We start from the raw sequence: 25,880 nt of genomic DNA on the forward strand, positions 1-25,880 counted from the left end.
TATGATTTGAGATTTGAATAACATCAATTGTGTGAGCGGATGAGCTTCATACAAGATCTGGCAACTTGACAAACATCAACAAAAAGTGATTTTGGTAACTATATTGGGTCATACAAATTACGTGAGTTTCCTGGGTGAAACTAAATGGGGTGTTGGCGGGGAAAATGGATGTGATGGCAGATATTGCACCACCTACTGGACTGGCATGCATAATACAGCAGTTTTAATCATTGTCCTGGATCCCTGTGAAAACATAAAAACCTTTCTATATGTAGTACCCATTAATGTACCATTAGTATCATGACTCATGTTCAGCAAAAAAAAGTATGTGTTTTCTGCAAATTGCAAATGCAGTGTTTTTGTTTCTTAAGAATATCGATTAAGTCCTTCCATTATGATAATGGAATTCCATTACAAAAAGCTTTCCATTAATGGCTTATCAAGGCAAGCGGTTATTAGTTATAAGCCTCCTAGAATCACTTACACTCACTTAGTCTGCTGTGCAAGCATTTTTAGTAATTAACAGAGAATACAGTTAATTCCCTTGCATCTCTGCCGGAATAGCTATAATTATATGGCTTGCACTGAGCCCTCCGTTAGACCATGAGTATTGCTGGCACACAAAGTCTGTCTAGACGTTTTCTAGTTCTGAAGGACTACGTCTCCCTGTATGAAGGACTCGTCCTCTCAATGCCCTTCTGCCTTTAATGATTCTAATTCCCCATGCAGATACCAGTCATTTGCCTCAGTTGAATAATTCTGGCCTCGCTTTAACCCTGGGGCTGTAGTTACCACAGTGCTGAAGAAGACCTGCTACTGGGACCCCGTTTTGTAAGTGCACTGCCCCTCACTTGATCATCTCAAAGACTAAAGGTGTCATTGAGTGCCGCTATCTATGCATTGGACTGATTAATAATGTGGACATTAACTGGAAGTGTGTGCTCAATGGAAATATGTCACTGTACATTTGTATGTGTGTGTGTGCGTGTGTGTTTGTGTGTGTGTGTGTGTGTGTGTGTGTGTGTGTGTGTGTGTGTGTGTGTGTGTGTGTGTGTGCTGGTTTTGGCTGTTTACAAGAACAAATTTGTATAATGATATGGACCTACAATGCTGAGGTAGTTTATGAGGACATGTCCTGTGTCCTCGAAATTCTAAACGTTTAAAAGTACTCTATATAGAAAATCTAGTTATACCTAGTCATAGTTGAACAGTACGAGATTGAAATGGCTATACAGTAAGCCTCAGACAACATTCCTTACCTGTTATCATATAAATTACATGAGTGTAAAATCCCAGTGAAAAATAGGTCAATTGGAACACAAAACAGACTGATGGGTGACTAAAGGAGCACACCCTCAATATTTGCATGTACTATGTCACATTCTACATCATCCAGGCCTGACAAGCAGACGCATTATCAGAAGATCATCAGCCAAAATACAGAATGATATGTCATACAAGGGGGAATTTCCTCTCTTATTTTTAAGTGTATCAAAGTTTTTATTAAATTGACTATGTATGTGGGGCTCTTATTTTGAAAATAGGAGATGCCAACTGATCCAAAACTCTGTTTGTTAAAATATATATACTTGTAGAGTAGCCGTAGAGTAGAGTCGCTTCTGTTAGAGACAGAGGGCAATGAGAGCTGCAAGCTCATTAATATTCAGGAGCATTCCAAATATGGTCAAAAAACTACCTTCTTATTCTAGAGCAGTGGTACTCAACCCTGTTCCTGGAGATCAACCTTCCTGCAAAGTTCAGCTCCAACTCTGATCAATCACACCTGAACCAATTAATTAGGACCTGAACAGCACTTGATAATTACAGGCAAGTGTGTTTGATCAGGGTTGCAACTGAAATCTGCAGGACGATCTAAAGGATCTTTTAGGACTTATATATAAGCATTTAAAACCAATTCTTGAGAATGTTTAACTTACCCAAGCCACATACCTACTATGTAGTAGATATCAGATAGTAATTGAACTTACTATTTAATACAGAATATGGTACCTTTAAGAATCATGCTTAACAAGGTCTTTTGACATTCAAAATTTACCACAGGTTTGTAGTGAGGGTTGGGATTAGGGGTAGGGTAAGGCGATATATTGTACATTTTTTACAGTATAAATCACATTTACGAGTCCTCATAAACTACAAAAACCAAAATGTGTGTGAGCCTAAAATCTGTTTTTTTAAAATCAGCACCTAAAAATCTTGTAACAAAGTCGACTGGTTCAATTTGATCCTGTTTCAGGAAACCAATACTGTCAAAATTGCTAATCAAGCAGATGACTTGATACCCACAGACAAATTTTAGATTGAAACAACTCTTCTGAAAAGAGAAAGGCAATTTGTTTAGTTTCTGATCATTCTCATACACATTTTTTTTTTTTTCCAGATTCATCTGTTAGGTTGTCATTTTAGGTCTCCATTGGCAAGAACAAAAACCTACACAGCAATTCATTTATTGCAATTGTGATTCATATATATATGTATATATATATATATATATATATATATATATATATATATATATATATATATATATATATATATATATATATATATATATATATACAAAGGCATTTGTTTCAGTGTCTGTGTGTAGATGCTGCATTTTGCCTTTGTAGGGCAGTATGACATGGGACAGTCTGTTGCTGTTTTCTTCCCAGGGGCAGATGGACTGGAGTCAGTATATTAGCTCCCTGCTACTACTAGAGCAATCAGGCAGAACGCATTCATCACCATGAAGATGTGGATACTAAATTACAGTGATGAGACCCAGATCTGCTTGTTTGCATACATGCATATGTTTGTCTTGATAAAACACATCTCAAACATGCACTATAATACAGTACATTATGGCATAAATATATATTTATATTTATTATATTTATAATACAGTATATTGTGGCATAAATATATAGTGACTATTTTAATAATTCACAATTTATTACATATTGATATCGGTATATACTACAATCTCATTAAAATGTAAATGCTTTTTAATATGTTACTAATAATGATTCTAAAAAACATGCCATTGTTGTAGTAAGTAATTGTATAATGGGCTATTGATGTTCACGCCAGTTTGAAAATTTTCAATTATATCAACAATCATTAATATGAATTACTAATATATTTTATAAAATTCACTCATGTAATCATCAAATTAAACTGTAATCTGATTATGAACATAAAGATGTAATCTAATTACAAGTACTTCATAGTTGGAATCTGATTTTGCAGTCCAGACCGATGCTTCAGTTTTCATCATGTCAGATATGTTAAGAATAATTACTGTGAATAATTATTGAGACACCTTAATGGCTTAATGAGATAGTTCACCCCAAAATGAGAATTTACTTACTATACTTGCACTCAAGTGTTTCAAAACCTTTATGAGTTTCATTCTTCTGTTTTTTTAAAGAAAGCTGAAAACCTGTAACCTTTGACTTTCATAGTAAGAAAAACAATGGACAATGATTACAGGCTTCCAACATTTTTCAAAATATCTGCTTTTGTGTTCAACAATCATAAAGGTAGAGTAAATGATACCAGAATTTTTAGTTTTGGGTGAACTACCACTTTAAATTTCTGCCAAACATCCACTATTTCGTAAAAAAAAAAAAATTGTATTTGTATCTATTTTGTAATCTAAATTAGCACTGTGCCTTCAAATAAATTATTACTTAGCATGTTACTGTGAACTTGTGGATCAGTACACCTCCTCTAAACATCAACAGGAACACTAAACCCATCTAATTTCACAGATGAGATAACTTACTTTATATTACTGTCTGGAAACATAGTTAGCGCATTACCATTAAACGTCTGCCGGCCTGGGGCGATTCTACGAACAGAGAAGACAGATAAATGTTTCAGAGGATTCTCTGTGGGACTTCTCCAAGCGCACACAGAAAGACTCTCTCTAATATAAAAAGGAGATTTTAATATATTTTAAAGACACCCTCTGCAGCAAATAGAAATTGTAGTTTTGTCTCATTATTGCAGGCTAGGATTGGTGTGCTTGGGGGCAAGATGGATCACCAGTGGGCTTATTACCATTATTAGCACATTTAGTGCCAGTCCCTGTTGCCAACCTTGCTGATTGTAGGAAAACATCTCTCTAATAACCTTAACGAGTATAATGCCCCGGGATGCGCCGTGTCCTCCTTAGAGAGAGGGTGTAATGTGCTCGGGGCCACACATCCGCTATCCGTCCAAAGTCACCCGCCGCACAGCTCCCGCTGCCTCGCTGGCTCGGGTTTCTTTGCTGTGGGGCAGTAATCTCCTGTCTGCTCCACTTTACCATACGACAAGAATTACACCCACGAGGAACTGAGCCACAGATTCTTCAGATGGATGGAGCGTAAAATTGATAAGAATATTAAATTTGCCATAGACAATGCTATAACCTGCTGTAACATCAACCGAAAAGATGGACAAGAATGTGGGATGATAACAGTTTTAGTTTTTGTTTTTGTATAGAATTTGTGGTGCATTAAGGATATAGGCTACATGTAGTTATCTATATACAGTTGAAGTCAGAATTCTTAGCCCCCTGAATATTAGCCCTCCTGTATATTTTTTTCGCCATTCTGTGTAAAGGAGAAAAGATTTTTTGAAACACATTTCTAAACATAATAGTTTTAATAACTCATAATAACTGATTTATTTTATCTTTGCCATGATGACAGTACATAATATTTTACTAGGTATTTTTAAGATACTAGTAGTATTCAGCTTAGATTGACATTTAAAGGCTTAAAAAGGTTAATTAGGTTAACTAGAAAGGTTAAGGTAATTAGGCAAGTTATTTTATAACAATGGTTTGTTCTGTAGACTATTGGGAAAAAATAGCTTAAAGTGGCTAATAATTTTTACCTTAAAATTAAAAAAAAAAAAAAAAAAAAAACTTTAATTCTAGCCGAAATAAAACAAATAAGACTTTTTCCAGGAGAAAAAAATCTTACCAGACATACTGTGAGAATTTCCTTGCTCTGTTAAACATTATTTGAGAAATATTTGAAAATGAAAAAAAAAAAATAAATAAATAAATCTGTATTTCAAATATATATTTACATATACAGTTTCAACTCTGATGTTTGAGAAAATATAAGGGGTCACTAACTTTATTCATCTTGTGTTTTTAATTTACATTTTTGAAAAACAGCAATAATACAAATATAGCATGAGAGTAATTTATCTTTACTTATCTTCTTAATACAGTGCTATTTATTTAAATTATTTAAATTATGGATAATAAGATGACTAAATGATTTACATGATAAAATGATAAATCATAAATAATTGGCATGAGGTATTTATGAATGATTTTACCATTTTCTTTTCAATTTATATGTGTAGTTATTTATTGAACTATGCTTGAAACTGTCACACCATATAATGGTTTTGAGATTTGGCAAATATGTTTAAAAGTTACAGGCTAACACAGTAGTTATAACAGAAGGTCAATGGAAGACAATGAAATGTTTTACTATTTACTTCATTTTTAATGATGACAATAGTATTATATTCAGATTTGTCATGTGTGACAGAGAAAATGCAACATCATGTCAACAACCCATATATATTGGTAAAACCATTTTGCTTCTTAGAATGTTCATTTTTGGTTCTCAGAACGTTTCCAGAATGTTTTCAGAGAGTTTTTTTCTTTCTTTTTTTTGTGCATGTTAGGGGAACATTCCTGGAATGTTCTTATTTGGTTACCAAAAAATAACAAAATGGGAACCAAACATAGGAACCATATTGGAACATTAAAGGAACATTCTTTGCTGAGGTCTTACCTCATTGTGTGTGCAAATTTGAAAAGAAGTCAAACATTTTGTTTATGTTTTGATTATAAATTTAAGTTGGTATTGATGTGGCATGTAACATATTGTAACATACACATGCTGATGCCCTTCCAGCCATAACCCATCACTCAGAAACACCCCAACACACTCACACACACACACTACGGTCAATTTTAGTATACCCAATTCACCTATACCACATGTCTTTGGACTTGTGGGGGAAACCGAAGGAACCTAAAGGAAACACACATGAACATGGGGAGAACATGCAAACTCCACACAGAAATGCCAACTGACCCAGCTGAGGCTTGAACCAGCGACCCTCTTGCTGTGAGGTAAACATGCTACTCACTGGGCCACCGGGACGCCTATTCCTTTGGTTTTTTTATTATTGACTAATAGTTTTCATATGAAACAGATATTATCTTATTTGAAACTGTGTTTTTAACTGAAAATGATTTGCTAAAGAAAGTGTTGTCATTACCCCAAATCTTTACAATAGAAATAATTAATATTATATAGAAATGATGTTTTATTAAGCACTGGAATGTTATTTTTCCTCTTAGTTAGGCTTACAGATTGCACAATGTAATGTAATGATGCAGTATCTGAATTTGAACTAAAGTGCACGTATAATGTGCTTATTCAATTAAAAAGCACTGACAGTCCAGATTACTTATGAAATGTAGTCTGTTAGTTTTCTGCCAAGGAAAGTATAGTAAAAGTTTGTTTTTACTATATATTTACAACGAAATATACAGCATTGTTTTGATAAATGTTAAAGTAAAAGTATAAAAAAACATTTTATTTATTTATTTATTTATTTATTCATTCATTCATTCATTCATTTAATAGCATCACAGTTAGGACACACAATGTGCAAAATTTCATTCAAGTTTTTCTGCATTTTAATCATATTTTTTTTACCCCATTGTACATTTAAATCGTCCTGAGGTTGGTGTGATGAATTGTTTCAGAGTAAAACTCAATTATATGAGTTCATAAAAACTGCATGTATAACAATTATGGAAGAATTGGGGAAAAAATCATAATTTCCAATGAATTATAGCATATTACACCTCAGGACATTGCTGAAAAGTTACAGATAATCAGCTTTGTTCAGGCGAGTAAACTGAGGAGTAGAGCACTGCCCTCTAAAGGACGTCAGAAGAACTGTGACACACACTCAATCTCGTTGCCGGTGACGTCACGTCCAGCATGGGATCATGTGCTGGAAAGTCAGTTGTGCTGCTGACAAACAACGAAATCGGGACCTTTGAGTGGATCGATAGTCTGTCAGGCTCAGACAATTAAGCGGAGAAACTAGTTTTTGTTTTAAATAAGTTGAATAACCAGGTCTACTTTAAGTCGTCATGGCGTCTCTGTTTAAAAAGAAGACTGTCGACGGTAAGACACTTTGTTAATTGTTTAAATATAGTTTTTGATGGTTTTAGATGCTGCACCTGTTTGCCTGCTGCATCTTCTGCAACATTATCAGCGTTTACAACAGTTTTGTTTACGTATTGTAGTATGTGAAGTATTTATTACGTTAAGTGTTTATCTAGACATTCGCTGTTTACAGTAATTTAACAGTGCATTAATGTTACTTATAATAAGTGTTTAATTTACATTTAAGCGAGAGTTTGATTTATATCTGTCTGTCAGGGAAGTATGTTATGTATCATAGTGTACATCAAACTAGCGTGTAATGTGATAAAAAAGTGATAAACTACTTTATTTATTTGTTAAAATCGACAAAGCTAATCTGCCTCACATTGGGATTACTTAAGGTTAGATCATATTGGTCACATATATTTTGCTGCTTTGTACTTTATTTATTTGTTTAATATATGTTTAGTTTTTTCCATAGGTTTGCAGCTTTTTATGTTTGTTATTGTTCTGTGTTATAAGTGTTTAATGCTTGGTTAGTTGGATAAATTAGCTGCCCTTCATGACTTAACTAATTATTTATCCAGTTCAACAAATGATCAGTAGAAACCCTCATTCGTCATTCATGCCTATTACTTATACATAGATTTTAACAGTTCTTTCTTTCTTTCTTTCTTTCTTTCTTTCTTTCTTTCTTTCTTTCTTTCTTTCTTTCTTTCTCTAGTGATTTGATTTTGCATTTTCACCATCAACATTTGCTTAAAATATTATAATTATTATAAATTTTTTGTTGTTTCCTGAATCCTGAAGAGACGATTTCTATACACACACACACACACACACACACACACACACACACACACACACACACACACACACACACACACACACACACACAAATATGTTTGCAGTTTATTCAAATCACGTATTTAAAATAAGCTAAAACGATACAGTTCTTGGTCATTTTTGGGACCACCTAATAGTTTTATGTTCGATCTACTTCAATTTGTAAAAGCTTATTAAGTCAACTTAAGTCATTCATGCTGTCCCAACACAAATCAATTGTGTGTAACCCAGCATTTTTTACAGTTGCCGTTAATGATTTATAAATGATTTGTGATTATCAGTCAAGCAAGAGAGAAGCATTTTAACTCAGAATATATCATTTGAATTAATCATAGTTTTGACTTACGTTGTGAAATTTTTGCTGTGGTCAAGTTGAATAATTTTCATCATTTTCCAGTCTTTGTCCTCCTGACCTTGGTGCCAAGGTGAGCCGAGAGTCATGGTGCCAGTATATCCTCTCAGATGGCAGAGCTGATGGAGCTCGCTGAGTTTTGTGGACGATCACCCTCCCTCAATAATACGTTTACAATACGTCATCTTTTACGTACACTTGTACGTGTACACAAACTCTCTAGGTTTAGGCATGCGCACTTAACAAACTTATATGGATAAGCATGAACAATTTTTTTCATAAACTTTATGAGTTTCCTTAGACTTTTTTATTTTATACAGTTTTTAAAAAGTTTTTGTTCTATTTGTTAGATATGTGTTCTTTTTAAATTTATACTTTAGATTTTTTTATTATAATATTCTATTAATATAAGATTTTTTATTATATATATATATATATATATATATATATATATATATATATATATATATATATATATATATATGTATAGTCTAATATTCTTATTTTTGTTGTATTTCATTTAATGCTTTCTAATAACTTTTTCTCAATCTTTAAAAGATTTATATATATATATATATATATATATATATATATATATATATATATATATATATATATATATATTTCAAATAATTTGCAGATTTGACTTTAAATTTATATTTATCTTTAAAAACTTTTTTTCAAATATTGTTTTTTATTTGTTCACTTTTACCTTGTCTTTTCCCTTATAATATAAAACGTCACATCTTTTAAAAAAAATTTATTTAACTACTATATATTATACATATTCATAATATTATTTAACTACATTAACTTGGTATCTTATTTTAAATGCATTTTTCTTTTTGTTTTATGCTTTTTTATTTTGCTATTTTATTTTGTTTAATGCTTTGTAATAACTTTTTGAGTGTTTTTCTTAAACTTTTTTCATATTTTTTTCCCACATAATTTGTTGATTTTTATTTCTTTTGACTTAAACGATTCTACAGATTTTAAATCTCAATTTAAAAAAAACTTATTTCATTTAATACAGTTTTAATAAAAAAAAATTTACTTTTACCTTGTGTTTTCGCTTCTGATATAAAATATCATACTCTTTAAAAAATAAAGTTAAAATCAACAATTACCCCACAAACCGACTTAGTTTATTTATTTAATTAATTTAAAATCTTATTTTATTTATTATTATTTTTTTTTCACTATTAACTCTTTTTCTCCTTAAACATATTGTTGGGCTTCTAATATTGACCATTTCATCTCATGGGATGTTTTCATGATTGGCATTCATGAGGGCACACGGTGAGCTGATTGCTGCTGTGTAAGAGTGTGTGTTTTCCCTAAAGGCGATGTACAGCACACTCTGGCATCTTAGAGATGGAAATATGAAGATGAACATAAGGCTCACTTTCCTGTTTCACTTCGGCTCATAAAATCCTGTTCCATTTTCAGAAATATTCTCAGATCTCATTAAATCAGTCAAATAATTCCAAATATCTTTTTAAAGGAAAATGTTGCATTCCTTTATTTCAAGTGTTTGTGTGTGTGTGTGTACCTGTCTGTATAATGCAGCAAAAGCAATGTTTAAATTTTTGTAATCTTTTTCTTAGATTCTTCTTGTAATCTCTGTCTGTCTGTCTGTCTGTCTGTGTGTCTGTCTGTCTCTCTGTGTCTGTCTGTCTGTCATCTAATACAACCTAAAATGCTAAGCTGAAACATGGGTAACTTATTTAATAAATATATTTTTAAATATATACAGTGTGTCTATCCCTCTATGCAATAATAAAAACATTTTATTTAAATTTAAAATAGCTCTTTAGATGGATGGATGGATGAATGGATGGATGGATGAATGGATTAAAAAATTATTTAAATGTATTTTTATTGTTTAATTCGGGGGTGTCCAAACTCGGTCCTGGAGGACCAGTTCCAACTTGCTTCAACACACCTGCCAGGAAGTTTCTAGTATACCTAGAAAAGCTGCGGTCATAGTAGAGTTTGTGTGTGAGAAATTCTGCCATACGGCGCTACGAAAAGGGGTGGGATCAAACAAGATTATTAGACATTAAAAAAGCAAGCGATTGCCCCGTGTTTTAAATTTCTGTCCAGAGAGGTCATGTTTTGATCCTCGGTTGGTCTCACGCAGTCAAGTGATGCGATTTCGCAGGTCAGATAATAAATGAATATAATGATTGTTATTTATTTGAAAATAGAAATGTCTTTTGAATGCATCAATTTTTTTTTAAACTCTTATTTTGAACTTTGTGTATAATGTGTGTTAATAAATGTCCTGCCAGACGTTTTGTGTTGTCAGGGATATACTAAATCACTTTAACATCTTTTTGTGGGTGAATAAGACAAGGGAAAGAAGAAGACACACACAAAAAAAAATCTGTTTCAGATCAGTGAACTGTATGAGGATTTTCCAGACGGTTTTTATTGCATTTTTTTTTCCTGCCCCGTCCTGTCACAGATATCATTAAAGAGCAGTCCAAGGAGCTGAGAGGCACCCAGAGACAAATCACCAGAGACAGAGCTGCCCTGGAGAGACAGGAGAGGCAAATGGTAAGTGGAACAAAGCACTTTCATATCTTTTGAGTTCAACTCCCCACGTCCACCTCTTCCCTTCCAGCATCATGTGTCATTGTGAGGTAGTCCAGCTTTCATTTCATTCTATTACATCAAAGAATTTAAGTTTTCATCTTACTATTAGTTGCATTAGAAACCGGTAGACTCTGTGGCCTTCATCGCTTTAAGATAAAAAGTTTCCATCTCTTAATACCCAAGAGGATGATTTGAGTGTTCTTGTTAGCTACTTTTAAAGCTCGGAAGAATACAGCGTGCTCGCTAACTCTCTCCATTTAAGCTAATTGTTTCTATGTAAACATAGAAATGTGCATAATTGCCTCCCGAGAGGGGTTCTTTTTTATTCATCTTTATTGTAATTAAACATGGTTTTGCTTTGTTGTCAATCCCTCTCTTTTTTTTCAAATGACCCATATTGAAAGATAGCTGCAGGGCGGTCACGTTCTGCTGCTGCTGCTGCTTTAATATCCCACTTACTGTACAACAGGGGCTAGAAGTCGGAGAACACATTAAAAAGATGAGGGTCTCTCATTTAAACCCAGAAATTTAAAGACAGTTTTAGATAGTAAATTATTAAAAAAAAAAAAAAAAAAATATATATATATATATATATATATATATATATATATATATATATATATATATATATATATATATATATATATATATATATATATATATATATATATATATATATATAATAAAAATATAAAAATGGGCAAAGCAGTGGCGCAGTAGGTAGTGCTGTCACCTCACAGCAAGAAGGTCGTTGGTTCGAGCCTCGGCTCAGTTGGCATTTCTGTGTGGAGTTTGCATGTTCTCCCTGCATTTGCGTGGGTATCCTCTGGGTTCTCCGGTTTCCCCCACAGTCCAAAGACATGAGCTACAGGTGAATTGGGTAGGCTAAATTGTCTGTAGTGTATGAGTGTGTGTGTGAATGTGTGTGTGGATGTTTCCCAGAGATGGGTTGCGGCTGGGTGTATACCCAAAATGTATACACACATACATTTTGGGTATACTGGGGAAAGAAAGTTGTAAGTTGGACCAGATTAAACATACAAGTCAATTCTACTTACTTAAAGTGGCTTAAAATAACTAACGAGTCTTTTTTAAAAAAGGTCAAACTTAACATTACCTTATTAGTTGTTATTTTCAGATAGGTTGTTATTGTAAGTTACTACAGTTCAGCATTCATGTTAAGATCTTAGTATAGTTCAGTCCTTACGCAGCGGATGCTCTTTCAGCCACAACACAACAATGGGAAAAGTTCAGTATGCAATACAGTTCAATAATCACATTCAGTATTCACTAAAGTTCAATACTCACATTTCTTACTACTTTTCTTACTACTGTTCCATAGTTCAGCACTCATTTTCAGAACTTACTAGGGTTCAGTCCTTACTACAATTCTGTACTCACATTCATTAATCAACATAGTTCAGTACTTACTTGCGTCAATTCAGCACTCCTTCAGTACCTACTACAGTTAAGTACTCATGTTCAGTACTCATGTTCAGTACTTCAATTCAGCACTCATGTTCAGTACTTAGTACAGTACAGTACTCATGTTCAAAACTTCAATTCAGCATATATGTTTAGTACTTACCATAGTTCAGTCATTCAATTCAGGACTCATGTTCAGGACCTACTACAGTTCAGCACTCATGTTGAGGTACTTACTACAGTTCAGCACACATTTTCAGTACTTAGTCTAATTTAGCACTCATGATCAGTACTTACTACAGGTCAGCACTCGTGTTTAGTAATTGCTACAATTTAGCACTCATGTTCAGTAATTACTATAGTTCAGCACTCATGTTCAGTACTCCAATACAGCACTTATATGTTGTACTTCAGTACTCAAGTTTAGTACTTCAATTCAGCACTTATGTTCAGTACATACTACAATCCAGCATTCATGTTCAGAACTTACTAGGATTCAGCTCTTACTACAGTTCTGTACTCAGTACCCCTTACAGCAGGGGTGCTCAACCCTGTTCCTAAAGATCTACCTTCCTACAGAGTTCAGCTCCAACCCTGATCAAACACACCTGAACCAATTAATCAGGACTTGAACAGCACTGGATAATTACAGGCAGGTGTGTTTGATAAGGGTTGCAGCTTAAATCTGCAGGAAGGTAGATCTCCAGGACCAGGGTTGAGCACCCCTGCCTTACAGTTTAGTACTCCTGTTCAATACTACAGTTCAGCCTTCATACAGTTCTGTACTCGTGTTGATATATTAACAGTTCAGTATTCCCTAGAGTTCTATACTCATGTTCAGTAGTTATCAGTTCAATACTGACTACAGTTCAGCATAATTTCATTAAATCAGTTCTTTTTTACTTTAAAAACCCAGATCCAGATGAAATCCTATCTGTCAGCTGCTGGGTAATTATTAGTCTACTGAAGTGGGTCGTGCTTTAGAATTATCTGTCATCTGAATGTGTGGATTTTGTTTACCACATCAGTCTGTCACTTTTATTCTTGTTCTCACAGTGCTGCCTAGTGGCTGACGTGACAATAAAACATCTCTAATAGGCCTGATGTTACAGCTCCATCTCACTCAGCTATACATGAATATTTATAATGATGGCACATCATTATTTATCATGATATAACAATAAAAATGACCCATTCCAGTCAAATTGTCTCTCATTTTCCAGTAGATGTGTGTTAAAGTAGGACAGCTTTATTTTGTGTGTGTATGTGTGTGTGTGTATGTGTGTGTGTGTGTGTGTGTGTGTGTGTGTGTGTGTGTGTGTGTGTGTGTGTGTCAGTGGTGGTAATGTGTTTGTTTGCGTTTTGCTTAGCAGGCATCATATGAGGTGAGCACAGCACCTGGTTTAATGTGTGTGTAATTAGAGTTTAATATTTCTAATGTGTCTGTTTAGCTGATCAGCATGAGTTTGCCTAAGAGACTAACATTAAGAGCTCACTGGAGAAAACAAGATCTGCTGAGGTAAATTTGTAAAAAAATAATGTTCCTGGGATTTGCTTTACAAATGAATAGACTCTTAAAGGTATAGTGGATATTTTTTGGACAAATAGTGGCACCAATGATTTACAAAATCAGAAAAGTAAAACTAGTAATAAAATTGTGGAAATAGCTGTTAAAACTGTTTTCTGTTTTAATATATTTAATTCTTAAACTTTCATTTTATTTAATTTATTCTTTTGATGCTACATAAATCATTGTGTTATATGCCAATATGTTGCTAAAGGTTTCTAATTATTAATCATGAAAACCAATTCCTAATATTATTAACGTGATGAATATAAAGATGAACTTTTTAATTATTTGTGAAATAACACCGTAAATATATACCAATTTTGTAACTTAAAATAAAAAGCATGTTTTACATAAAAAAACAAAAAAACATTTAAATTACACATATTTTAACTAAGACTGTTGCCAAGAAAAAAAAAGTCATTTGATTTATCTTAACAATTATTAAATCAGGGCGAAGCAGTGGCGCAGTAGGTAGTGCTGTCGCCTCACAGCAAGAAGGTCGCTGGTTCGAGCCTTGGCTCAGTTGCCGTTTCTGTGTGGAGTTTGCATGTTCTCCCTGCGTTCGCATGGGTTTCCTTTGGGTGCTCCGGTTTCCCCCACATTCCAATGACATCCGGTACAGGTGAATTGGGTAGGCTAAATTGTCCATAGTGTATGAGTGTGTGTGAGAAAGTGTGTTTGGATGTTTCCCAGAGATGGGTTGCGGCTGGAAGGGCATCCGCTGCGTAAAAACTTGGGGGATAAGTTGGCGGTTCACTCCGCTGTGGCGACCCTGGATTAATAAAGGGACTACGCCGACAAGAAAATGAATGAATGAATTATTAAATCAATAATTTACAAAAACAAATTAATTTATTACTAACACTTTAACTTCACAAGAAATCACAAGAAATGTAAAAATAAAAAAAAACAAACTAAACTGTAATTAAAAACTACAGTAGTTTGTGGTTATCAAGATAGTGGAATTTGGTACCAATCGATACTGAAAAAAAAAATGTCCATTTCCCACTAACATTTGAGCGCTGTTCAGCACGTTCTTGAACACTCACTGCTGATTTGCCATTTTTTGCCATCACATCGATCAGCTGGTTTGTCTATAAGCTGAAAAAGGAGCGATCCACTGATGAATCATGGCTTTAAAATGCTCCAGTGTCTCTGTATCTGTGGTTACACACAATGAACAGTGGTGAGTTCGATGAACTGATGACCTTCACGGCCAATTACAGTCATTTCTGTTGCTCAAATGTTAGCAGGGAATGTACATTTTTAAAATTTCAAAATTAATTGATACCAAATTCCAGTATTGTGACAACTATACAGTAGTTACACATCAGTATAAAATGACACTGCTTGATTTCTCTGTCCCTCTGGGTTATGTATTGGTTTGTTCTAGACTTAGTTTTGTTTTTTATTCTTAACAGGAAATGGAAATCAAAAAAATGGCCAAGACTGGAAACCGTGAAGCCTGCAAAATATTAGCCAAACAGCTCGTACAGCTTCGAAAACAAAAGAACCGAACCTACGCTGTGAGCTCTAAAGTCACATCCATGTCCACGCAGACCAAAGTCATGAACTCTCAGATGAAGATGGCAGGAGCCATGTCCACCACAGCAAAGGTAAGAAGCTCAAACTGCTGAATTAATCTACATTTCTGCATCTGTTTTTGGAGGTCTACAGAATGCAACCAACGCATCCTTTGTGGCCCAAACTTTTCCAAGATTCACTGCGCTACAGAGGCAACACATTGGGTCTCATTTATTAACGAGGCGTACGCACAAAATAGGGGCGGAAATGTGCGTATGCCACTTCCCACATGAAAAGTTGTGGTCTATAAAAAAAATTTACTTGACGAAAGAATGTAAATAAACTGTAAGTAAACATATTTAACTTGAATTTTGACTTGAACCTGTTTAAATCATCATATGAGCCATAATCATTAATAAATACATTTATTCTGGTGAACATTCAGGAAGGTTTCTATGCCAATTTTATAAATCAGGCCCATTGTTTTTTTTTTGGAGAAAATGCTGGTTTGTACTTTAAACGAACTGTAGTGATATCTAAAACTAGCATGTTACTGATTTATTTATTTTAATAGACATTTTATACTCTTTATATATACATAGTTTTGTCATTAAACTCCATTTGGTGCACAGGCTTAAGATTATATATCTTACAGATATATACTATTACACAGATTGCACCCATGCAGTGAACCACGTGCAATTTTTTAAAAACGTATTGAATCCCTGATTACTGAAATCATGTAATCTGGCTAATTTAATTCATGGTTTGAAACCACGGATTCGAAACAAAAGATGTGCTTTAAAAGCAGCCATCACTAGTGTCATTTGTGTTGCCAATCTGCAGTGCATTTTTAGATACATCATGTGAAAACAACATCTAAGATAAGTGAAGATAATCTTTTACATTTATGTATGTACTATTTGTCTGCTTTATTTTTTAAAGAAAACATTGATAAATTTATAATTGTATATGAAATATATTTCAATTCTAACTCCATCTATACATCTCCTCTTATGTAGTGTGCAGCAGTGCTTTTAAAACTGTGTTCAGAAGCAGCAGATTAATATGGATCTTGCAATTTCTGGAATATTAAAAAAGTTTTGGTTGATTAAAAGGTCTAAACATTGAAAATCATGGAAATTTAATATAATATATTTTCCTTATCAAGGATTCTTGTCATAGAAACATAGAAAGGGAATTTGATATTTGGCTTAGTGTAAACATTTTTAGGTTTATTTTAGTATTAGGTTTAAGGCCGTACTCACACTAGGGACAGTTGCCTCGAACCGGGCCAAAGCACGCTTGTCCCCCCTCCCGTCTCCCCCGACGGCCCGCACTCACACCATATCGAGCCTCGGCACGCTTACGTCATCGCTGCTGCGCTGTTCAGAAGCGCTCTCTATGGCAAGCCTTTTTAGCATTTAAATCTTTGTTCTGACTCCATAAATATATTTAGAGATATCTCTAATTATATTTTGACTAGTCATAATTATAATTCAACTAGTCAGAATAACAATTAGAGATATCTGCAATTGCAATTGTACTAGTACGAAATCAGATTGGAGATATCTGCAAATATATTATGACTAGTCATATTCCTCCATTGACTTCCATTGAAAAATATTTGCAGATATCTCTAAATGAGTTTTGACTCGTCACAATTGTAATTAGAGATATCTCTAACTGAGTTTTTACTAGTCATAATACATTTGGAGATGTCTTTAATTTGTCATATTTAGAGATATTTACAAATATATTTGAAGATATCTCTAATTAATTTACTAATAGTCGAATTACAGTTGTAGATATCTTGAATTGGATTTTTGACGAGTCAAAACTCATTTAGAGATATCTGCAAATATTTTTCAATGGAAGTCAAGGGAGGAATATGACTAGTCATAATATATTTGCAGATATCTCCAATCTGATTTCGTACTAGTACAATTGTAATTGCAGATATCTCTAATTGTCATTCTGACTAGTCGAATTATAATTATGACTAGTCAAAATATAATTATATCTCTAAATATATTTATGGATAGTCAGAACAAGGTTTAAATGCTAAAACGGCTTGCCATACGCTCTCAGTAGCACAGTGGAGATTTCTCTTGTTATATCGTTTCAGTCGTTTGATTTGCCGTCAAATATTTCGCCAAACAGTCCTTAGTGATGCGGGGACACGCAGTCAGATATTTCGCCGAACAGATCCGCCACTTTTGGCGCTCAAAAACAATCATAAAGCTCTCGTGCTGCAGGAATGAGGAGGTCTGCTGAAGGCGCGCAGCTGGCGTGCTGTGAGGAGTTTGCGTCTTTAATAAACTACGGCAGTAAGAATGTTTAATTAATCCATACCAAACAGTCCCTTAAAAGTCACGTCTCGCTTTCGGTTTCGGGCTTTGGCGCGTTTTGCACTCACACACAAGCGTACCGTGCCAAAGCCCAAGTGATCCGTGCTCAGGCACACCTCTTCCAACCGGGCCAGGGCCGGCCAAGTGAACCGTGCTTGAGCGCGATTAAGCGCACTCACACTTCTCAAACGATCCGGGAAACGGGCCTGGGCACGGTACGGATGGCATAGTGTGAGTAGGCTCTAACTTTGTGCTTGAATGGCGTTATATGAGGATGTCATACTTGGCTGCTTAACATTTGACACCATTCAGCTGTTTCAAGGGTTATGTCTCCATTAACTATGCTAAACGCAGTGATTTCCCCTTGCCCTCACAAAATGGCACCCTTGCCCAATTGAAAGTCAATTTATTTAACTTTATATTCTATATAGCACCAATACAAAACAAATCAAAACTCAAAATTTAATTTATGTCTTGCTTTCAAAATAGAAATATACTTTGTCCTTTTATTACAAAAAACAAAATAGCCTTATGTTATTTGTCTCATTTAAATGTAATTTCTGTCTCTACATGATTATGCATTTTTTTTCACTGTGTATATTGTGTTTAGTGGAATTCTGTTCAGAAAATTCTAGTCGAAAAATATGTCGCATCATTCAGATGGAAATCAAATAACTGTAGAGCCAGGCGAAAGCCCATTAAAAAGAAACACCTTTAAATTCTGTATATAAGGCTATACTGGAACCTTAAAACATTGCCAGTTCTCCACCACAGATGGCTCTGTATTATTCACATGTAGCCTGATTTCATCCCAGGAAGTGCTGAGAAAAACAAAATCCCTTATGTTGCAAAGAGCTTCAAAAGAATCCTTAAAGAGGGTTTAATTATCATGTCGTTGAGGAGCTCCTTTCCGCACCGCTCTTATTGTGACCCAGTTTTATAGTTTCTAATCTGCATTTAGGAAGATCTTATGTTCTCTGTGTGTTTATTCACACTGTGCTCATTACCAGAATTCTTTTATACCAGAATAAAAAATGTAGAAACTAAAGAATTGTATCCATTTTTCCCACTGTAATGGCAATTTCATTCAGTCCCTATGACTGAATAACTTACTGAACTTATAAACCGAATAGCCTGCTCAAAGCAAAAAAGCTATAATTTCAAAATTGATTATATAGACCTATATTCATGATTTTATAGCATGCCAGAAATAAATCATTTCTTTTTCTTTTGCATAGCAAATTAACATAAACTTGACTGTAAATAATAGATTAAATTAAAAAATGGGACTTAATTTACAAAAAAAGTTTATTAAATATATTTTAAGTCAAATGAAAATGAAAGAACTAAGGACTGAAACCAGCTCAAATGTTCTTGGAGAAAAAGTTGTTACAGTAATGTACAAATATGTAATGTCCGAAATGGCATTTTGAGTGAGAGGTGTTGTGACAGTTCAGAGCCACAGTACAAGCAAAAAGCTAAGTACAGATAGTATTACTTTAGAAAAATAGAGTCCTATTTGGCATTTTAATTTTTTTTTTAACACATGTAAGTACTGCTTGTCAATTAGACAACGCTTCCATGTTCGTTATTTGATCGAAAATTGATGAATCGATGAAAGGTTTATGATGAACAGCTGTGAGTTTGAAACTAACTCAAGGCACTGTGTGACGAAGAGTCAGATTTGTCCTCGAAGGTCAGAGTTTGATACAACACCTGAGCATTGAGCGCAGATGACTTTATGACAAACACAGAGCATGATATAAAGATGGAAAAAGGATGTGTTTCAGGTTTCTTACCAGATTTTAAAAGACTGCTTAAATACATATAAAGACTCAGTCAGTGAGGCTAAATCTATTTTTTTTTTTTTCAAATTTGATTGCTAATAGTGCAAGTACGCCAAAAGTCCTTTTTAAAACTATTAATTCAGTTCTTAACCCAATCTGGAGACAGGCATAAAGTTTTCTGACTTTTTTTGCTCAGAAAATACAAGATAATAAATCACACCTATTTCTCACCGACATGGATACCTCTAACTTAGTCCCTCCATCCAGCAGTTTCACAAATTTTCAGCCTGTATCTTCTTCTCAGCTACTTAATATAATTTCTTAGATGAAATTCACCCTTTGTCTTTCAGATGTACTGCCTTGCCGTCTATTTAGAGAGGTTTTAGATACAATCTGCCCTTCCCTCTTATCCGTGATAAACAGGTCTTTAATAAACGGGGTTTTTCCAGATGTCTTTAAACTGTTGTACAGCCTGTATTAAAGAGGCCTCATCTTGATCCTGCTGTGCCTGACCACTACAGGCTCATATCTATCATAGCTCTCATTTATCTCAAAAGTTTTAGAAAAAAATTTAACCTTCACAATTGACCTTATATCAGGACATTTTTAATATTTTAAAACTGTTTCAATTTGGTTTTAGAGCAAAACACAGCACTGAGTCTGCACTACTGAAAAGTCACAAGTGACATTTTACACTCCATTGATGCTGGGTCATCTGCGATTTTGATACTTTTAGACCTAAGCGCTGCTTTTGATACAACATTTTATTGATAGGACTTGAGTGTGTTGTTGGGGTTCAGGGCCTTGCCTTACAGTGGTTCTCCTCATATCTAAAGGGGAGATCGATTTCTGTAAATATTGGATCCTTTTCTTTCACCACCTAAACCAATTCATTGTGGTGTTCCACAGGGATCTATTCTTGGCCCTCTTTTATTTTCCCTTTACATGCTTCCTTTAAGTTCAATACTCTGCAAACATAACATAAACTACCACTGCTATGCTGATGATCTCCAACTATATATTTCCCATCAAACTAGGAAACGATTTATAATTAGAACACATGTTCTTATGCCTAACTGACAATAATAACTCTCTGCAACTAAATAAAAATAAAACAGAAGTGTTATTATTAAGTCCTGTTGCTACCAACGATTCAATTAAAACTCAGTTAGGATTCCTAAATGACAATCTGCACAATCTCGCCAAGAATCTCGAAGTTATATTTAATCCACTTTTGCTGTTTGACAAACATGTAAATGTAGTTGTGAAGAGCAGTTTTTTTCCAGCTTGGATTGGTGGCGAAAGCTAAACCGTTTCTTTCTAAAAAAAAAGATTTAGAAATCGTAACACATGCTTTAATCTCCTCTCGTTTAGGCTACTGCAACTCTTTGTACATTGGTCTACCTCAGTCAACACTGTCTCGGCTACAGTTGGTCCAAAATGCAGCCACCAGATTAATAACAGGAACTGAGAAAAGAGTTCATATCCCCCTGTCCTCGCCTCATTGCACTGGCTACCTATAAAATTCAGAGTTGATTTTAAAATCCTTCTTTTCACTGATAAAGCATTGCACAATTCAGCCCTGGCCTATGTCAGTGAACTTATTAGGCCTTATACAGCTTGTAGACCGTTAAGATGCCATAAACAGTTTCTTTTGTCTGTCCCTCGGTCTCGCTGCAATATAAAAGGGGATCGAGCCTTCTGTGTTTGGGCTCTATAAATAAAGTTTGCCTTGCCTTGCCAGTATTTAATTTTTTAAAACCCTTTTTAAGGACAAAATTATTAGCCCCTTTAAGCTATATATTTTTTTCAATAGTCTAAAGAACAAACCATCGTTATAAAATAACCTGCCTAATTACCCTAACCAGCCTAGTTAACCTAGTTAAGCCTTTAAATGTCACTTTAAGCTGTATAGAAGTGTCTTGAAAAATACCTAGTCTAATATTATGTACTGTCATCATGGCAAAGATAAAATAAATCAGTTATTAGAAATAAGTTATTAAAACTATTATGTTTAGAAATGTGTTGAAGAAAATCTCTCTGTTAAACAGAAATTGGGGTAAAAATAAACACACACACACACACACACACACACACACACACATACACACACACACACACACATATATATATATATATATATATATATATATATATATATATATATATATATATATATATATATATATATATATATATATATATATATGTGTGTGTGTATGTATGTATATATATATATATATATATATATATATATATATATATATATATTTTTTTTTTTTTTTTTTTTTTTATAAATAATGTTTTTTTTTTGCTTTTAATTATTGCCAGTGAGTTTTTTTTAGACATTTTATTTTCACTTTGAGTTAAACTAAAAAATAATAAGTTAAAGTTGTGAAATTTAAGAAGAAAGTTCCAAGAATTATTGAATTATTTAATACCATTATATTGAGAAAAAAAGTTTTGAATTTCGAAATTTCAGAAATACTTCTAATTAGACAGTGTGCACTTCAAATGCACACACTTCACAAAGTGTGTCTTACCTTTACCAGGCATGAAGTGGCTTCACAAAAAACGGCAATTAAATTCAGTCTCTGACTGCACATTGATGGGCTTTTGTTTTCTCTGCATTCTTGTGCTCCCACAAAAGATTTCTCCTGTCTGTATCTAATTCATATTGCATGAGGAAGGAAGCCATTAATATTTCCTCACCTGATTGTTATTGTATCATGGGATTTGTAGTCAGTCATATGGAGGTGTCTGGTGTAATAGATATGAGATGGAGGATAATGAGGCAGTGTGTAAATAATTCTGTGTAATCAGATAGGACTCTTCCTGTGAGTGTGTGTGGAGACCCGGAGGGACAGTAAAACACACTCTCTTCGTGCGACCTAGTTTTATGTCCTGTGTCATCTGCTTAATGTACTCCCCCTGCTCACCAAATGGAGCGATGTCGAAATTTATGTTGAGCTGCATTCGAAATGTATTCATCCGTGGCGGATTTTTGTCAGGGCTTGTGTTATTTTTATGACCGTTTTGTGCACCGTAAGGATGCTCTATTTATTCTTCAGAAATGTGATGGATGCTTGAACTCTTTCTGTCTCTTAGACCATGCAGACTGTCAATAAAAAGATGGACCCCAAAAAGACGCTCCAGACGATGCAGGACTTTCAAAAGGAGAACATGAAAATGGGAATGACGGAGGACATGCGTAAGTTTTTCTAGAGCAGCCGCCTCTCAAAAGGTAGATGAAATAGGATACAGATAAATCTGGATAAAATGACTTCTTCACATTTGTCCTTGGCTGTACAACAAATCCTATATACGCAATCAAATTTGGAACAATTTGGAGTAGCTGCCAGATTAATTATTTTAGAAATAATTTTATATCCTCAAAAACCAAGAATAAAATTGCATAAAGTAAAATAATATGAAACAAAACACATTAAAGCTGGCTGAACTACAGCAACTAGACATGGTTTGTGCACACAGTGTGTTCTGTGCTCCCAAATTTTGGCTACAGACAACATGAGACTTGAAATTCATCATTGTGCAATTAACAGTTTTGGCACTGTGGAAGTTTTTTAGTAGCTGAACCTTACAGCAGACGTTCTTGTCCATGCTGTAGCCAAACATTCCAAATTTGGAGTTGAAGAGCTTTTAAATGTTTTTTTTAAAGAGTTTGTGCTTTTTACTAATGGATTTTAGAGAAAAAAAATGAAAAAAGTATCAAAATGGGCACTAAGAGAATTTTGCCGTATTTGAAAGGACCAAAACAGACACAGCAATAATCCAACAAGACCTCGCTCCGTTTTGAGAACCTTGCTATAAGTAATAGACATGCCTTTTAGTGCTGATTGGCTGCGTGTGTGATTTGGCACTCTGTCCAATACTCATATACTCCTCCGTGCACCTTTAATAGACACAATGGTTTCTAGGAAAATGTAGCTTTGATTGTAAAGTTTTGACTTTGATGTCTTTTTGTCCACACTAGGTTAGCAATCCACACTGAGCAAGGCGTGTAAAACGTGTCATCATTTATTCATTTTATTTTCAGCTTAGTCCCTTTATTAATCTGGGATCACCAGAGTGGAATGAACCGCCAACTTATCCAACCAATGTTTTATGTTTATGCCCTTCCAGCTGCAACCCATCACTGGGAAACACCCATACACTTCCATTCACACACATATACTATGGACAATTCAGCTTACCCAATTCACCCATAGCGCATGTATTTTGGAATGTGAAACTTGAGCACCCAGAAGAAACCCACGCAAACACGGGGAGAACATGCAAACACAGAAGTGACCCAGCCAAAGCTCGAACCAGCGACCTTCTTGTTGTGAGTCAAGAGCGCTACCCACTGTGCCACCTTGTTGCCCTGTAAATTATGTCCATTTTATTTCCTTTATGACCAAAATGCTGCAGAAATATGTCAAGAAAAAATATCAGGTTTTTAAATGGGCTGACAGTGAGATGGAGTTTTTGAATAACACAACATTTATGTGTATGAGAAAATAGACAGACATGCTACACAACAGCTCGGAGTAAACATTCTGTGTCTGTTGAAGAAAAGCAATTTGTATCATGTAACTGTCATTAACCTTTAAAAATGCTGTCCACATTTTTAGATATTTTTTTTTCACATGACTAAAAAGGTTTCGTTTTTGAAAATTTCACAGTCCACACTGACTCGAAAACACCACCTTGGGTGAAATCTGAAAAATTAAAATGAAAACAGCACCTTAGGGTGGACGGGAGGCTAAAATAGAGAGAAACAGATTCATTTTTAAAGGAAAACATATTAGTGTTGATCTGGCCTAAATAAAAGACATACTTCATAATTTATTCATACTCAAGTAGCTTCAAATCTTTTAGTGAGCAAACGATGACAACAAATGATCATCCGTATATTGCTGAAGTTAAGTTTCACACACTAATTTCGAGAGTAGCATGTGATATGATTGATCGAGGCTGGTCCCTATCATTAATCATTAGATAGCCAATCAGATTATTCCAAATTTAACATAACATAACTTTACTCCCTATCTTTGTTTTGGAAGAACTTGGTTCAAGTCCTAACTGGGCCAGTCGGCATTTCTGTGTGGAGTTTACATGTTCTCCCCATATTTGCATAGGTTTCCCCTAGGTACTTCGGTTTCCTCCCACAGTCCAAAGACATGAGACATACTTGTGACATACTGGTGTCGCTAATAACAAGGATTTCTGAATTACACGTTTTGCCTCTTTCAGTCACATCTAAATTAAATCTACCGGAGAATCACAGATCTAGTGATTGATTTATTTGGTTGAATCTAACCAAACTGTACAACTTTGTGTCCTCAGTCAACAGTACGCTGGATGAGATTTTTGATGAATCGGCAGATGAGGAAGAATGCCAGGACATCGTGAACCAGGTGCTGGATGAGATCGGCATAGAGATCTCCGGAAAGGTGAAATGTTTTCTCTCTGTGTTTTCTCGCTCCGGCGGCTCTGCTCAGCAGATGGCTGGACTCTGGCTGTGCCTGTGATTACTGTAGGCCTTTCTTTACATTCATGAGATTCACAATCATCGGATGTGATTGCAGCAGATGTGTTCTCCCTTGGGCCAATATGTAATACTCATATTACCATATCCCACAGATTCCTCGTCTTACTTTTCCCAAAATAAAATGCGTGGGCTGAGTTTTATAGAACATTTGGTATCAACAATAATCATATTTGAATAGTGCCACGTCTATTCCTCAAAACAATTAAACCGAGGCTGGAGTTTCGCCAGCAGGTGAACTGTGAAATCTCAAGTTTTACTGATCTAATAAAAGGCTGCAATTGTTGTTATTTCGGCAGATGGTAAGAGCTCCGTCAACAGGAAAGATTCTCCCTGGTGCTTCCCCTGCAAAGTCTAAAACAGCCACCATCTCAGACGCTGAGATCGAGAGACAGCTGAAGGCTCTGGGAATGGACTAAATCACAGCCAAGAGACTGAGGAGTTCATAGTGGGATCAGGACATGTCCAAGTACTAAATGAGGGAAAATATGTCAACAAACATACTCTTATTAGAGTATCGAAATGGGCCACTGAAATGTATTTGTTGGTCAGACATGAGCACAAACTGACAAGTTCTCCAAATCTGCTGCATGTTTTGAGTTTGAAGGTGAAGTGTGTCGTTTTTGTGCCTCTGGTGGCTCCGAATGTAATTGGAGTCTGTGTAA

The 25,880-nt window shown here is 34.7% G+C and overlaps 1 protein-coding gene across 1 annotated transcript; it reads left to right on the forward strand.

Annotated features, from left to right (window-relative positions):
• The first annotated feature begins 7,192 nt into the window (after positions 1-7,192).
• Positions 7,193-25,646, forward strand: chmp2ba (charged multivesicular body protein 2Ba). The gene is given in 6 exon segments (NM_001123297.1): positions 7,193-7,226; positions 10,877-10,968; positions 15,424-15,618; positions 22,773-22,875; positions 25,014-25,120; positions 25,515-25,646. Coding segments are annotated over 6 exon segments (651 nt in total). The 3' UTR covers positions 25,635-25,646.
• The last annotated feature ends 234 nt before the right edge of the window (positions 25,647-25,880 follow it).

This window comes from Danio rerio, chromosome 9, assembly GCF_052040795.2.
Source record: "Danio rerio strain M-AB ecotype USA chromosome 9, GRCz13ab, whole genome shotgun sequence".
In the NCBI taxonomy this organism is placed as follows: Eukaryota; Metazoa; Chordata; class Actinopteri; order Cypriniformes; family Danionidae; genus Danio; species Danio rerio.